Raw genomic sequence first — 16,333 nt, forward strand, 5'->3', positions numbered from 1 at the left:
GACTACCAATGACACTTACCTAACTGTATTCAAAAGTCAACTCATATTGTGCAGTATTGCATTTGTTAAGAATTTCTCATTTTTCACAAGCCATCCATTTTAGGATCCTATATCTTGAAATAACGCGGATCAGATCCAATGATAAAATAGTTGCGGCTAAAAAACTTTGCACATCATTGTAGTAATCTGCTTTATCACGATCTTCTTAGAATAGGATTTTGTAGTATTTGAGGTCAATCAAAGTTGTGTAGCATGTTTAAAATGTGAAAGTCCTGCAATTTCTTTAACTTTATTTAAGATAGAGCAATAAAACCTTGATAGAGAGGTGATAGAGAGCTAAGATAGAGCAAGTTGATCTTGCTGGGGGTTGGCAATGATTGAACCACATAACAGAGAAATACATGATAAATGGTAGCACATCGGAATTAAATAGTCCAATATTGTATTACTTTTTCAAAAGAAAATATTTTTTTTAACCAATTATTATATAAAGTAAAATAAAGTTTTTTTAAATAGTTAATTTTTTAATTAAAGATGGTAGCTTGTGATATTAAATACAAACTCTTGTTAAAGTTTGTAAAAAAGTTATTTTTTTCCAACATTTCAAAATCCAAATCACAATTACAACAATTGAAGTATTGAAATATGTTGTGGATACATTCAGTTACATGTAAGGAGATAAAAAATTTAATTTTTGTAGTTTTAATTAAATACATAAAACAATTTAGTATAACCATCATTAAATACAACTAAATTATGTCAAGGTAGTTAGCGGGGAATTATGCATATATATTAAATTGTTCCATGTGGGAGGTAATTTTATAAGGTGGTAAAGATATTGAATCAATTAACTAAAATAAATTTATAAAAAATACATATGATATAAGTATTTTGCATGTAAGGTATTTCTTAAAATGAGTTCCAACACAAGTTATTCTTTGTCAATTGAATCATGAATATATTTTTAAATAAAAAGGTGCATTTCACCCATGTATTATATTTTTAGTAACATGTTTCTCATTCTTTAACCATGAAAAATGACTACACGATTTTTTCATTGAGATTATTATAACATGGTTTACTGTAACCTGTGGTAGTACATGTGAAAGTCTTAACCCATAGTAACCTAGTGTAGCCATAAGGACAAAGTTGTATGCACTGTACTTTCACATGGTATGATCATCTGCCTATATTGATCTGGCTTGTGATGGGATAAACTAGTTAACAATTGATACATTGTTAACTGTGGCCTAACAGGAGCCAAGAGTCAATTTGTGTTATACAGGGTGATTCATGAAGTTCTCCCCCCACTTCTAACAGCACATTGTACTAGTAAAAATAAATGGAAAAAATGTTATATAAACATAGGTCCGAAAACGCTTCGTTTGTGAGTTACAGCTAGCGAAAGATTTCGCCTGAATTCCTGGGTAAAGAGTAAAATAAAGCCATACTGAAACTTTTGGAATAAGTTAATTAAGTAAGAAATATCGTGGATTCTTATGTATTTTTACCTGATAAAGATAATAAAATAGGTTTCAGAACTGTACCTTTAGTAGTTTTTGAGGGATTCAGGTTAAATGTAAAAAATTGGGGCATGAAACAATGTTTTTTTAAGTTTGATGTACAATAACTTTGTTAAATTGGTAATAAAATACATAAAATCAACAAACATTAATTGTAGAGAATTTAATTCTGAGAAAAATTGATATAATCAAAGTCTAAAATAAAACAGAAATAAGTACCAAAAAATCGATTTTATTCAGGTATAATACATTACTAGTTTTAAGCAAAATTAATCAGGTTGGGCCAACCGTACGCACCTTTTTATAATAGATGTTTTGAAAATGAGGCCATCATTATCAATACATTTTGCAGCACGTTTGTGTATTGCTTTTGTTGCGTTTCTTAATTTTTCAGGTCTTCCCTGTATCTGCACAGGCCGAATCCATAATACGGGCAATTAATTCATCACGAGAATTCACTTTTGTCTTGTATACAATGTCTTTCATCCATCCCCAGATGCAATAATCCAATGGAGATAGATCTGGTGATCTTGGTGGCCAAGGGTGAGGCCCTCCACGACCAATCCAGTGTCCAGGAAATTGATGATTTAAGTAAGCAGAAACGGCACGTGAAAAGTTGGGAGGTGCTCCGTCATGCTGGAAGTACAAATTTTGTCTGAGATGTAAAGGAACATTCTCTAACAGCTGCGGCAACTCTTCTTGAAAGGAAATGCAAATAGAACTCAGCATTTAGGCGTCCAGGTAATATGAAAGGTCCAATCAGCCAATTGTGCAAAAGGCCACACCAGACATTGACGCTAAATCGGTGTTGAAAGTTCTGTTCCACTACCTCATGTGGATTTTCTTCTGCCCATGAGTGTTCATTGTGCAAGTTATTGACACCATCCCGAGTGAATTGTGCCTCATCCGTAAACAAAATACGCTTGTAGAGTTGATTATTAATATTCAAAAAGTTGCAAAACTCCAAGCGAAGCGGACCATCCCCTAGCTGTAGATGTTGAACCTTTTGTTTATGAAACGGATAAAATTTGTTTCGATTAAGTGACCTCCACACCGTTGACTGCGAAACTCCTATCCGCCTAGAAATACGTCGTGTACTTACACCTGGACTGCGATGAACAGCATTAATAACAATATCATCATCAAGTTGGACAGCTCGTTCATAATTGGTTCTAGTACTTGGTAGTGATCCTGTTTCCCGAAGAGTACGAAAAGTTCCTGAAATTGTTTTGGTATCTGGAATCCTCCTATTAGGGTAACGTAGTTCATATTCTTCTACAGCAGCTCTAGCATTACCATTACAGTAACCCAAAATAAAAACCATATCAGCGTATTCCTCTGATGTAAATAAGTAAGGCATTTTTTCGCTGAATAAACAATCGAATTATAACTCACAGAAAAATTGCATTTAATAACACGATTCACAGAACCCGATCTCCTGCTGTAGCTTGCAAAACACCACTAATACACAGTTCTAACGTAACAGTACAGAATACCATTGTTGATCAGCTGTTATTCGTGCGTTACCAACTTAGAAATTAATAAAACAAAAAACTGCATTTCGATGATTAGTAAACAATAATGGGAAAATGTTTGCTTCATTTATTTTCAAACATTTGATGTAAATTTTTATTTAAAAAAAAAAAACGTAATAAAACATGATATTTTTATTTACAAACAAATTTATTTAACAGTTAATCTTGTTTTCTCAATTTATCTCATCATTAAGGAACAAACATTTTGTTTTTGTTTTATTTTAACTAAATAGCGTACGGTATTTCTTTACAGCTAGTAATGTATTATACTGAATAAAATCGATTTTTTGGTACTTATTTCTGTTTTTATTTTAGACTTTGATTATATCAATTTTCTCAGAATTAAATTCTCTACAATTAATGTTTGTTGATTTTATGTATTTATTACCAATTTAACAAAGTTATTGTACATCAAACTTAAAAAAAAACATTGTTTCGTGCCCCAATTTTTTGCATTTAACCCTGAATCCCTCAAAAACTTACTACAGGTACAGTTCTGAAACCTATTGTATTAGCTTTATCAGGTAAAAATACATAAGAATCCACGATATTTCTTACTTAATTAACCTTTCCAAAAAGTTCAGTATGGCTTTATTTTACTCTTTACCCAGGAATTTCAGGCGAAATCTTTCGCTAGCTGTAACTCACTAACGAAGCGTTTTCGGACCTATGTTTATATAACATTTTTTCATTATTTTTACTAGTACAATGTGCTGTAGAAGTGGGGGGAGAACTTCATGAATCACCCTGTATAAGCATATAATCTGGTTCTTGAAATAAATGTCAAAAATTCCTATAAGAAGGAAATCGGTCATTAGCTGCGTTTGTTTTGGTGGATCTCAAAGTGGGAGGTTATAAAAAGGGTTGAAAATATGAAATATTAATTTGTTCTCTGATTACATTTTTGTTAGGTTGACACACTTAAGACCAACCATCTGAAGTGGAAATAAATGTCAAATCAACGTCAGCTAACCATATACAAACCCCCAAGGTGGTGACATTTCTCTTCAGACTGTATTTTGTGTAGTTCTCTAAAAATGTTATATAACTACATAATATATATGTGTCTGATAGGTGGTTTTAAGAATCAAGCTGGAAAAAGGTAATCAGAAAAAGTTATCATTATATGTTTAAATCTTTTCATAATCTCTCATTTCATTACACCGAAGTTAGGAAGGTAGACGATAAACTTTCCTTCTTTGAAAGATATATATATATATATATAGCACATTCACCCGGCAAGTGAGAGATCCGGGTTCGAGTCCCGGCGGAGCAAGTACTTTTTGTTGATTCAATGTTTATTGAAATTATATATATATCCCAAAACTAGAAAAGAAATGTGCATATACCTAAAAACACTTTTGTTCTCCAAAATATATTGCACATTTAATAATTTAACTACTTTGCCAAAGCTACAAGTGAGAATGGATAACAATTCTTTGAACAGAGTTTTCTTTATTGTAGTACGATTTTAGTGAGCCAAGTATCTATATTATAATTTGTAGCAAAAAATAAATAAACAACCCATAATGTTTACCATGTACCATATACATTTAAAACATTTGCTATGTGAAGCCAAAAACACTCATAATTAAAGAAGATTGCTATTATCAGGGTTAAAAGTGCAAGTCTAATACTTAGTGAGAGTTTATGAAACCTAATTGTTTGTATTGGTAAAAAACTTACCCGACTATCCAGCTGTAAGCATGAAATCAAAACAGTATTCATTAATATTTACTTAGGTATAATAATTAGTATGTCAAAGTTATAAATACTGTTATTAATGCAGTATTACTTATATATTTACAGTGATTTTATTGTACTATTGTAAATATCTACATTATTAAAAGAATTTCATGATATTTTATTTGGCGATTTTAGGTATTTACACCTATTATTTCAAATAGGTACTTTGTAACAATAAAAAAAACTCTTAAAATCTACAAATGCCTTTTTTGGATTTGAAATACATCCACATACAGAGCTCTGTCCCATGAGCTACAAAAATTCCTGTGTTAATCATGAGAGTATTTTTTATTTTTTATTAAAAAAAACTGACTTGCCCAAAACACACGAGTTTGCTCAAGCAGTTATAATACACTAACCAGCTAAATATCAGCTGATTTTTAGTATACACTTGTACAAAATAAAATGATGTATTGTAATGTCTGAACACTACCATTGTATTTTTAATATAGACAAAATCTGGCTTGTCCTTTATTTGATTGTTAAAATATTGCTGTATATAATATTGTACTGTGCGTATTAATTATACCTTGATAGGGATAGGTTGATCATTATATTTATGGCCAAAAACCCAAATCCTTTTGCTACAGCCCGCTATTTAAGATTCTGTAATTGGTCATTATTGTGATGTAACAATATATAGATGTTTGAAGAGTCCATTTCTTACACACACATTTTGAAAAACAGAAAATCATCAACATAAATAAAAAAGTGGTGCGCTGACCTTTAATGTCAAAACCAAAATCTTAGACATATATGTTAATAAAGCAAAACAAATCTAATGATTATGGATCAGTTTGCGTCACACAACAGCAAACACGATGAATCTGTGATTCTCCACCTGCCACTTCATGTATTGTTCAATCCACTCATATAAGTCACGCACTCTTGAAACCCATTTGACATTCTAGGCTCCAACAAAACATTTATTTTTAATAATGGTAAAGTGGCTCATGCTCTGAAACACCTTTACAATGAATGTGGAAATAATGTAGTTTCAATTGTGCTTTCTACAAACCATCCTTAAAGATTACGTTATTTCTAGCATCGCATTCAGTGTTTATGTTATGCATGATTTTCACATCACATTTATTAGTTGTTGTTAATTACTATTTGTATTGTATGTTTAGTAAAGTAGCAAGGCTTAAACGTTCTACCTGAATACAATCCTCACATTATACTTTGGATATTTTTTATTTTTTTAAATGTTATAACAGAATTTACTTTCATACCGATATTTTGAACGTTTTATTCAATGTTTACTTTTTATTACGCACAACATTACTCCTAATACAGTATTACAGCATTTATAGTTATGGAATAATCCTAAATAAATACTTTCTCTAAATATACATCTATAATAGTATATAATTTAAAATACTTAATAGTAAAATCTATATTTATCCGTCAGATGGGAATTTTCTTCATAACTGAACAATGAGTTACGTTTTACGTTTCACTTATAACACAAGATGTTCAATTGAAGTTAAAATATACATTTTTATCCAAATATCCAATCTAGTTAATTTTCTGTTAAGGAACTAAGATTGTCAAGATGTTCTATTGTTGACTTGATAAATAATAAGAAGGTTGAGACTGTGTACACATTTTGAAACACGTATTTTATGAAAAAAGCATTTAGATAAATAAGTACACACTTGTGTTGTTTCGAAGATGAAACATATTAATGTTCATAATAAGGTATATAAATAATTTGTATAGTACTTTATAAATAAACTACATCGATGGAAACCGGTCTAACTTGGTTTAGGTCTCTTGGAGATGCCATACTGTTATGTATAATTATACAAGAATGAGTAAAATAACATTAGCCGTTATGCATTTTAAAACGTAGCTTAATTTGACCAAACATTGTATTTGTAGTCCACTCTGGATCGTCTACTCAATGCATATAGAAGTCGTTGAATATATAGTATTTCATTTTTGCAATTCTAGAAGTTTTCTTTGTCCCAACGCAGCTCCTCATTCATATTTGTTAATATTCTATGAACATTTGTTCAAAATCTGCGCAATTGTTACTCTTATCAGTAATATTGTTCCAAAATAAGAACTTTTCATTGTCTTAACCATTAGAACCTTCGGCTTCTCTGTCTAAGTAGCACTTTGAAAACAGAGTTACTTTTGATATGAAACAACTAAACTTTAGACGAGTTGATCTCATATTAAACGAAAGAATTGGCAAAAATTACTTACGCAAAAAAATGTTCATGACAATTACTAATTTACAAACATTTTTATGCTGCCAAATTTTTTAATAATAATGGCAAAAAACCATAACAGTTTCTTTACATTAAATGTCCAAGTATAATGACAAATGTATGAGAACTTTGCAAATTTGCACAGATTTAAAAATATTTTTCAATGTTTCTTCAGGTATCCCATGGTACCTAAAATATTATTTTTCGCAAAAAAATTAAGAAATCGTGCGTTTGACAGGGGACACGATAGTCTGAGGTACTTCTTTAAGCGTGGGTTCATATTTTACAAACCACTAAGACAGGCAGACAATTAAAAACACTCATAACGAGATGCGTAATAATATAAACACCATCTTATGAAAGCCCGGTGTGTACCCGATTGAGTATACAATAGCAGTTGTGAAAGATCGTGTGTACCCGATGGGGTACACGTCATCGTGAACATGTTTAATTAATTATGAATTAAACCAAATGATGACCAAATAAACATCAACAATAGTACCATGATTATAATAACTGTTGATTCAGAAGTGGTGACTAAACATTCAGTGTATGTAATGAGCAATTACAATGCACAACAGAACTATTACACTAAATATAGAAGTTTACAGGCATTTTTGCATGAACAAAAATTCATAATTTCACTCAACTGTATATATAACTTTTATATTAATTTTGGCTATATTCAGAATGTTAAACTCTGAAAGTAATTGGATAATTTATAGTTTTTATTATTACAATAATTCTTCATAAAAAATCCATCTAAGTCACTTTTTAATTTTGACTTGGATCATTAAGCTTTCAAAACTTCTGGGTATTTGCTATATGATACTAATACTGTGGATAATGCTTTTTTACTTACCTGGCACATCTGGTTGCATGAAAAAACAAGTTTGATTAACAAAATGAACAAATCTATAAATATAAACCACAAAAGAGACAAGCACTAAAGTAATGAACTACTAATACAATGGTGATGGTAATACATCAGTCAAAAAATACATGCATGGATACCGTATAATGTGAACAGTAACGATGTATGTGTGTAGTGAGGTGTGTGGACACATGTTACTGTGATATTTTTTAAATACTAACATAAGTTGTGTTTTCTGTAATGTCATCACAACTCCAGGCATGCAGAAACCTATCCCTATGTTGCTCTCATTATACATTTTTTCTATATTTTTCATGTTTTTTATCATCTTAAGTAATTTCATCATACGAGTAACTAATTTCATCATGATCATTAATCAGCAGTTATTAATCTGAGCATTAATAATTCGATTAGTGTATTAAATGAAGGATGATGCTCAGTCAAACCTTTCCCATTCTGTCATTATTTGTCATATAAAAATAAATTTGCTAGTAAAATGTTATGTAGAAGTAATCAATATTTTACTATTCTTATACATTTGTCACAAAATCAATCATTTTTGAATTATTACAGTTTGAAAATTTAGTACTTTCACTTACTTACAGGAAAACTTAAGTGTACTTACGAGCTTTGCAGACAGTATTCAATGGCAGGTAGAACGTGTAAGTAGACATAGTTGAGGGAAGAAGCATGAAAATAAAACACATTCATTAAAGCGTTGAATAAATTATGTTGTTTTGGCAAGGTGTGTGTTTAAATAACTTACCATTAAATTAAATTATTATTTGATCTGAATGATCTAAATGACTTGTTATATTAAACAATTTTCTGTTGTCTATTTTTGTTACACCTCCAGTAAATTTCTAATGCTAAGTTTCAAATCACCCTGGTAGATGTGAGATTAATAATTACTACAATTTCTGCACTTAAAGACAACCATAGATTAAGCACTAAGACATTTTACACAATATGGATGGCATGTTTTTAACTTCAACCAGTGTTTTTTGGTATTTTGAGAAAGACCTAGCCTCAGTGACTGGTTATATTTGTGGTACCGTATGACACTTAATATATTGGAATAACTAAAAAACTTGTTAGATATTTTTAATAATTAAAAGTTCTGTTGTTATCATTGTCAGAAACCTTCACATAATGTCCACTTAATACGTAAAGCGGGTGCTCCAATCTTTACAAATGTTTTTATAAAACATACCATCAAACATTCCTAAAAACTGTAGAATATATAAAAAAATAAAAATTATTTTATTTTATATTCATGCATCAGTCTTAACTTACAACAGATTTCATCCATTGAAAGATTATAGAAAAAAGTACCATGGACTATCCCAGAGATAAATTTTTTATCATTTTATTGTTTTGATGATTGTCCATAATGTTTAGGAAAACTGAATATAATAAATGGATGATATGCTTAACTATGTATTTCATTGAAAGTATTCTAATATTTTTAAAAAATCAATGAAACATAAAACAACCACATCATTTTAAGAATTAGAAACAAATTTAGTAAAGTCTGACTTTGTAAAATTTGTATGTGATACAATATGGATAGATTTTTCCAAACTGTGATTGAGTTTATGGAAACATAATCGTTCAGCATGGTTGAATTGCGTATGCTCTGGTAGTGAATTTGTTTAATTACATAAATATACTTTCCAAATTTTATAACTGATAACCAAACTCTAGGTCTATTATTTTCTAGTTATTGAGTAGACTCAGTAAATAATTAAAACTCCTAGCCCTTCTACTTTTAGGAGTAGGAATAGGGCTATTTTTTAAGAAATACTAGCAGAAACTGGAACTAAAGTGAAATTTGCAATAAGTAGTGTTGATTTCTGCTCCAATTAAACATACCAACAAAACATATTGAGGTATTTTTATTGTTTTAATATAAAGATTTATATAACTTAGAATTGTGTTTTAAATGTGATAATGAGTAAGACAGGAATTGATAGGATGTATTTAGTTGTTTAACTTTTATTTGCAATTAATAAAGTAGTACTTTTATTACATAAAGTAGTATGGTGGTGTGTATAACAACCACATAGTTAGCATAAAAGTGATTAAAAATTAAAAATTGCAGTTTTTCTAAATTATCCTGTTTTTAAAACACAAAGCTACTTTATTGTCAAATTTTAAGTTTTTAACAGAGTACAAATATATGATATCATGTCAATTAATAGATAATTTGGTTAGTTAATTTTTTCCCTCATATCTTTATAAATTATTGTTTTATATCACATATTTAATATTTTGTACCATTATGTACTTTACAATGCATGATTTCTATATTACAAATGTTTATCCTTTGGTACTACTGTATTATCTGCTATTTTTCATAAATTATAACCAATTCCATACTTTATTGTTTTTAATGTTTGGTATCAAAAGTACAAGCAAGAACCAAGTGACTAATTAAATAAAATATTAATTAATGTTGAATAGTTTTAATGTTTCTAATATGTTTTACGTTTATCGTGATATTAAGTTGCGTGTACACTCAGTGCACTCAATTATTTAAAAAAGATATTCATTGTTTTAATCCAATAATGGATTTTAGTGTAGCTCAAGACATGACCGTGTGTGTGGCCTAACGGATAAGGCGTCGGACTTCGGATCCGAAGATTGCAGGTTCGAATCCTGTCACGGTCGGATGTACTTTTTGCTACTACCGTCGTTGAATTTTTTTTTCAGTGTAGTAATATAGATATATATATAAAATACAGTTCCTGTTGATAAACATTAGATTTGCTTTTTTTAATTTTCAGTGGCGTGAAAAATCACCTCCTTTACATCTCTTTATTCTTAGATTATTTAAATAAATGTGCTAGGCTTTAATTCTTGTAGCGAGTTGTTTTCACTGAGTTGTTTTTAAAAGTAATTTTTATTTGTGTTTTTTTAATAAAAATAAATACGTGTTGTAAATTTTCAATTCAAATTTAACAGTAACATCATAAACTAACCACAGCACCTGTAGAAGATTTTTAACATATATTAATATGCCAAACAATTGACCAAGAAGATATTTTATACATCATATAATTGATTTGGTCATTTTTATAGCGTACTGAGTGAAAGAGAGGATATAATATAATATATATTATGTCAATACCTTTTGCATTAATAATGCAAAAAAGCGATATAGGTTTTAAACAGTGAATTATTATACCATGTACGCAGCTGTCAAGAATTCTTTACTTGTAACTAGTTTTTATTTCCAAATATTTTTGTTGTAAATAACGATCACGTCCTCATGAAACGGGTGTGATGAGCGAGAACGTGGGTGTGTGTAAGAGAGAGCGCAAATCTCCTCACTCTACTAATCCTTGGTGTGAAGCTAAGGCAATGTGCTATGTACGAGCACGATATGGTTTATGTGAAATAAGCAGTGACGATCATATTATATTGTATATTAATAATTTTGTCCATACTAGAATTAACGTCTTTTCACATCGCCAGTATGTTTTGTGCTTACAAGGAGTCTAAAGTAGTTGATTAAATATAACTTGTAGCAAGCGATATAACAATGTATGATCACTATTGTTTACGTGAAGTCGTCCGTATTTATGGGCTAGTTGTAATTTATATTTAAATTAGTTTTTATAAATGTTGGTTATCGTATAAATAAACAAGCGAATGGTTGTTTATTGTATAATACATTTCGGAGTAAAATTATCTTAATTAGGTCCTTTACTAAAATAATGAGCCCAGCAATAAAATAAAGATAATACCTCGTGTAAATTAATTTGCTTTTACACTATTGCTAATTATAAATTATAAATGTTGATTTAAATTTAAAAGTAAGAGATTGTCTAGTATAGTATGCGTAGTGTTCATTTATGTTAAAATGTCCAGGGAATAGGTAAGTGTCCGTCACAAGTGAAGACTGCAGAGGAGTACGGTAGTCTTAGTGAATATGTTTGAATGCGCCAGGGGACTGACGCGTAGGACGAATACAGCAGAGGACGATCATGTGTCGTGGTGGGTAACTTGGACGTGTCATGGAAATTTAAATTGTTTGAATAAGAATATCGAAAAGCAGACCGTGATGTCCTGAAGTTAAATGTCCTGATTTTTTAACTACTGGCAGCACAAAGTTTCCCAGCTGTTGTTCCATCGGAACAGTTAGACGCTAGATCGCCGATCGGGAAAATGCTACTTCCCGTATTCACAGCTACTGTCAAAAATATCTAATTTCGGCACAATGTGATAAAAATGAAATTTATCAAATAAAAATGCACCATTACCAGAGAATAGATTGAAGTTGCTGGTTATTCGTATTAATACACTGTAGTTAGGAAATAATGTTACAGTTAAGGGCAGACAATATAAGGAACAAGGTAGAGCAGTAAGAAGAAGGAAAGATGCATAATGTGACTTTTCCCTGACAGTGAGCACATTACTCATGATTACGTAAACACGTAAGTTATAGCGAGAATTAACGTAATGGTCTACCTGAGGTTGCTTGGCGGGGGGGGGGGGGGCTACAGTAATTAAGATACTCACTCGGTTGCCCAGGTTTGACTGAAACAGAAACAGACATATCATCATTAGTCATCTCTTTCTACGATTGTGGCTTTACTAAAGCCGTTCTCGATTTAGCACTCCAACAATCTTACAGACTTTTACTTTCAAATTCATCGTTTTAGACCACAGTCTCGTTTAAACAGTTTGTATTTAACGTACAGTCAAGAAATTGAAACTATACACACGGAAAGATTTTCCTATTACCCACTATTTTATGAAATAAATTTCACCACAAATCTTGATCATAAAAATAAATACTCAGTGACTCGTATTCGCAAAGTTGTCGACCAATATCAGATGTTAAGGATCTTTTGTGAGCGATTGACATTTTTCATAACGATTTCAAGCATTACATTCTAGGTTATAGAATCTTTTAGTTTAGGATCACTTCATTATCCACGTGTTCTGTAGGAACCTAAGGCACTGAGAACAAACTGTTGAAAAAACTGCAATTTGCTTTACACCATATTTATTTTTTCAGACAAAATAATGAGGGCAATATTCGTAATACATATATAACTTAGGTTGAAATATAAATAATTGTTTTATAGAAAAAAATGTGTTTTCTGATAGGATCATAACATGGAGACGTAGGAAAAACGTAGACGGTCATAAATATATACAAAATACAGAATACGCCTTTTTGTGTACTAGCGACATAAGCAGAACAGAAGTACTCGTATTTTTCTGTCAGGTGTACGACAACCTTTATCGTAGCATAACGGTAAGACCAAAGAGGTTACTGAAAATTCCCGGGAGAGGTAAAATATTTGCAGATGTGTTTAGATCGTTTCCCCTCATGAGCGTTCAGTATTGATTAAAATGTCTAGAAAGAATATTAATAGAAAAACGTGAGAAGTGTCATCGTCACTTTAAAGAATAATTTTCACCGCTCGAAGTTGAGCCAAGGTAGCAATTCTTTCAACAGTAACAAGGAACTTTACTTCCGTGATACATACACATTTTCTACCCAGCGATGATTGTTTTAATAAATACCTTACCGTTATTACTAGGCACATACATTGAATATTCCATCGTAGTTATAACATTAAAACAGTTTTTATTTCACTCAGTAAAGTTACTTGCTTCCCTGGGGAGAGCAACTATAAACCATTACTTGTTTAAAAGAAATTTAAATAGCGTTTTTGCATAGCAAAGTCCAGAGAAAATTAACTTTACTTAAGTAATGTTTTATAGTTTAAGTGTTTGAAGTTGGAACGTGTTGGATGTCTGATTATACTTTGATTTATTTTTCTTCAGTAGTGTTGAAAATTAAAGTATATTTATCAGACAAAGTCAGTTATAGTGTCCAAGCTGTTATGTTTGTGTTTGTATATTCTCATATTGGTTTACAAAACAAGGATACTCTGTGTTTATCAACAGGTATATTGGGTGTTCTTGAGCCAGCGTTACATGTGAATGTAGCACCTCACTCCCCTAACGTCACAGTGATGTAACGTTAGTTGGTCTCTGAGGATACGGGGGTCTCTGGGGTCTTCGATCATCCATTACCTAGGAATTGTCTTCACTGTCACACTGTCAACGTTAAGGTACAAGGTAATAACCTCAGAAACTTCACTTAACCAAGTTAGCTCAGGAGTAACAAGTGGAATACAGCCACGAGATCATGGTGGAATATATCTACGTGGAAAAGGATAAAGCATTTTAAATAGTGAAAGTGCTGGTAAGGTAAAATGTATAAATATACAATTTTTCGTTGATCTAAAAACATATGTTAAATTTTTTCTTCAAATACCCTATGGTATTTAATTTTGTTTTAATCTCATTTAAGCCTCAGCGTCTTAGCTATGCCGGCTTCGATGTGCACTAGTTTTTATTGTCAAAGTACATTTGTAATAATTACTGTAAATAGCAAGAACAATTTGCGACCTCCCCAGTAGCGGGATTTATAACAGAGAGGTCATAGGGTTAGACTCTCACGGGAGATCAGAACAAATCTGATTGACCACTTTGTAATAAAAATCGTTTAAATGACGAATAAAAATGCAATTGGCATTGGAATATGCGGCCAAAAAGGGATTACTGCCACTGTAACTTATTTTACGTTTCACAGTTGAAAGCCTGATTGTTTTTAAAAGCTTATTATACGAGAATAATAATCTATCTAAAGGAATACCTTGAACGTAGCGTGAGGGCAAGCTGCAACTTTAACAGAGAGGTCACGGGTTCGATTCCCGGGACGGGTCAATATAAATATGTGCAAATAAATTTAAACTGTTTTCTCTTAACAACTTTTTTGTAGTACTATCAATTACAATTATTTGCCATTGCGTTGAAATAATCCAATGTATATGTTTTTTGTATGTATGTTATGTATATATATATATTATATATATATATATATATATACATACAAGTTACTAAGTTGTTAAAAGTGACAATTTGAATTTGTAACCTCATGTTGTTTATTAGTTAAAGTAACTTGGCTCTCGGAACTCTTCAGGCTACATTAACTTTTTTCCCCTGGATTAAATCCAAACAGATAACATCTCATCACATGGGTATATTGAGGTAAAATGTTAGAGAAGTCACTATTCTCCCTCCTTCCCAAACTTCTCGTTGGTGGCCGTAACCCCACCGCCCGCGGCTTACATCTACTTCTTATCGGTATTTGATCTGTGAGACGGCCCTCACGACTCGAAAATTTTCGAACAACTTTCTGAGAAGGACGGTGAATTTACATAAATAAGTTGCAACATGTATAAGTTTACTTGCGATATCGGAACGTTGCAACAGATCATTAAACATTATCGCTTCTTTTATATCTAACCTTCATTCCAATAGTTAACCACAACCTATGCCATATCTTGAGTAGTATCATACAAGTTTTACAACCTGCAAATGTATATGAGCCGTAGTTACAAGTTTTGTTGGGGACGAATCAAAGTTTTCTCCTGAAGGAAGAGAGAACGTTTTTAGAGTTTCCAGCCTACAAGAACTTACCGCTCGCTTGTCGTTAGCGATTATAGGGATATCGTTGCTGACCTCGCCCTCTCCTGAGTCGTCCTGGTACTCCTGTGAAACCTGGAACAGCGGGACATCAATGTACTTTACGTGCATACATTTCCATTATAAAATGGTACATGGTACATAAAAAACTGTGTAGGGTACATGACCGCCTGTGCGATTTGGAGGCTGAGCGTCAGCGAAGCTGTGACTAGGGGGAATATCTCGTGAAAGATTTTACGCTATGACATTATATCCAGCAAGAAACTTTTATTTCCACATCGGCAAGATCAAGTTTCATGATGTGCATGTCCATTTATTGGATTTGGATGGATGAACTTAAAGCATGCTCTGGATATTTCGAGAGTGCAATATCGACAGTTACATATATATGTATACTGGTAGTAAACTTATACAATATTTTGGTTATGAAACGTCACGCACTTACTCATACTTCTTTCATTTGTGCGAAAATAATATCGAGTTTGATGATAGTGCACCGTTTTCTTCAGGGCATTTGGCTGAGCGTTATAGCCAAAGGGAGACAACTCTGAAGAATGAATAAAAATTGAGCTATAAACTAAGCTCAAAGCTAAGGCTAAGCTATCCCTTTTGTATATTTGAGTTCAATCAAAGTCACACGACCCTGCCCGAGGGGTGCTGAAAAAAACCTTATTCTCCTACCCTGTCTCTTTTACGTAGGACAATCTCAAGAAGAATTAGGCTATAGATTTCAAATTTTGCATGTAACCTCATTTGTTTAACATGAGCAAACTCGTGTATAACTTTAAGGTAAATGGATTTGGGGCTGAATGTTAGAGTAATCTAATTAATCCATTTAATCCACATGATACTTGAGAATGATTTCATTTGCAAGACTGATAATAGAAATTTATTTTGTGGTTGTACACAGATGAATTA

The 16,333-nt window shown here is 31.6% G+C and overlaps 1 protein-coding gene and 1 non-coding gene across 2 annotated transcripts; one reads left to right on the plus strand and one right to left on the minus strand.

Annotated features, from left to right (window-relative positions):
- Positions 1–10,493: 10,493 nt before the first annotated feature.
- Trnar-ucg lies at positions 10,494–10,570 on the plus strand. Its single transcript has one exon. It is a non-coding gene; the product is annotated as a tRNA-Arg (tRNA).
- Positions 10,571–10,869: 299 nt separating this feature from the next.
- On the minus strand, positions 10,870–15,490 carry LOC124374803 (the record flags this gene model as incomplete). The annotated part of the gene is made up of 3 exons (XM_046832954.1): positions 10,870–10,889; positions 12,166–12,442; positions 15,410–15,490. Coding segments are annotated over 3 exons (378 nt in total), but the record flags the coding sequence as incomplete, so codon positions are not given.
- Between the last annotated feature and the right edge of the window lie 843 nt (positions 15,491–16,333).

The sequence above is a fragment of the Homalodisca vitripennis genome, unplaced genomic scaffold (genome assembly GCF_021130785.1).
Source record: "Homalodisca vitripennis isolate AUS2020 unplaced genomic scaffold, UT_GWSS_2.1 ScUCBcl_10230;HRSCAF=19011, whole genome shotgun sequence".
NCBI lineage: Eukaryota > Metazoa > Arthropoda > Insecta > Hemiptera > Cicadellidae > Homalodisca > Homalodisca vitripennis.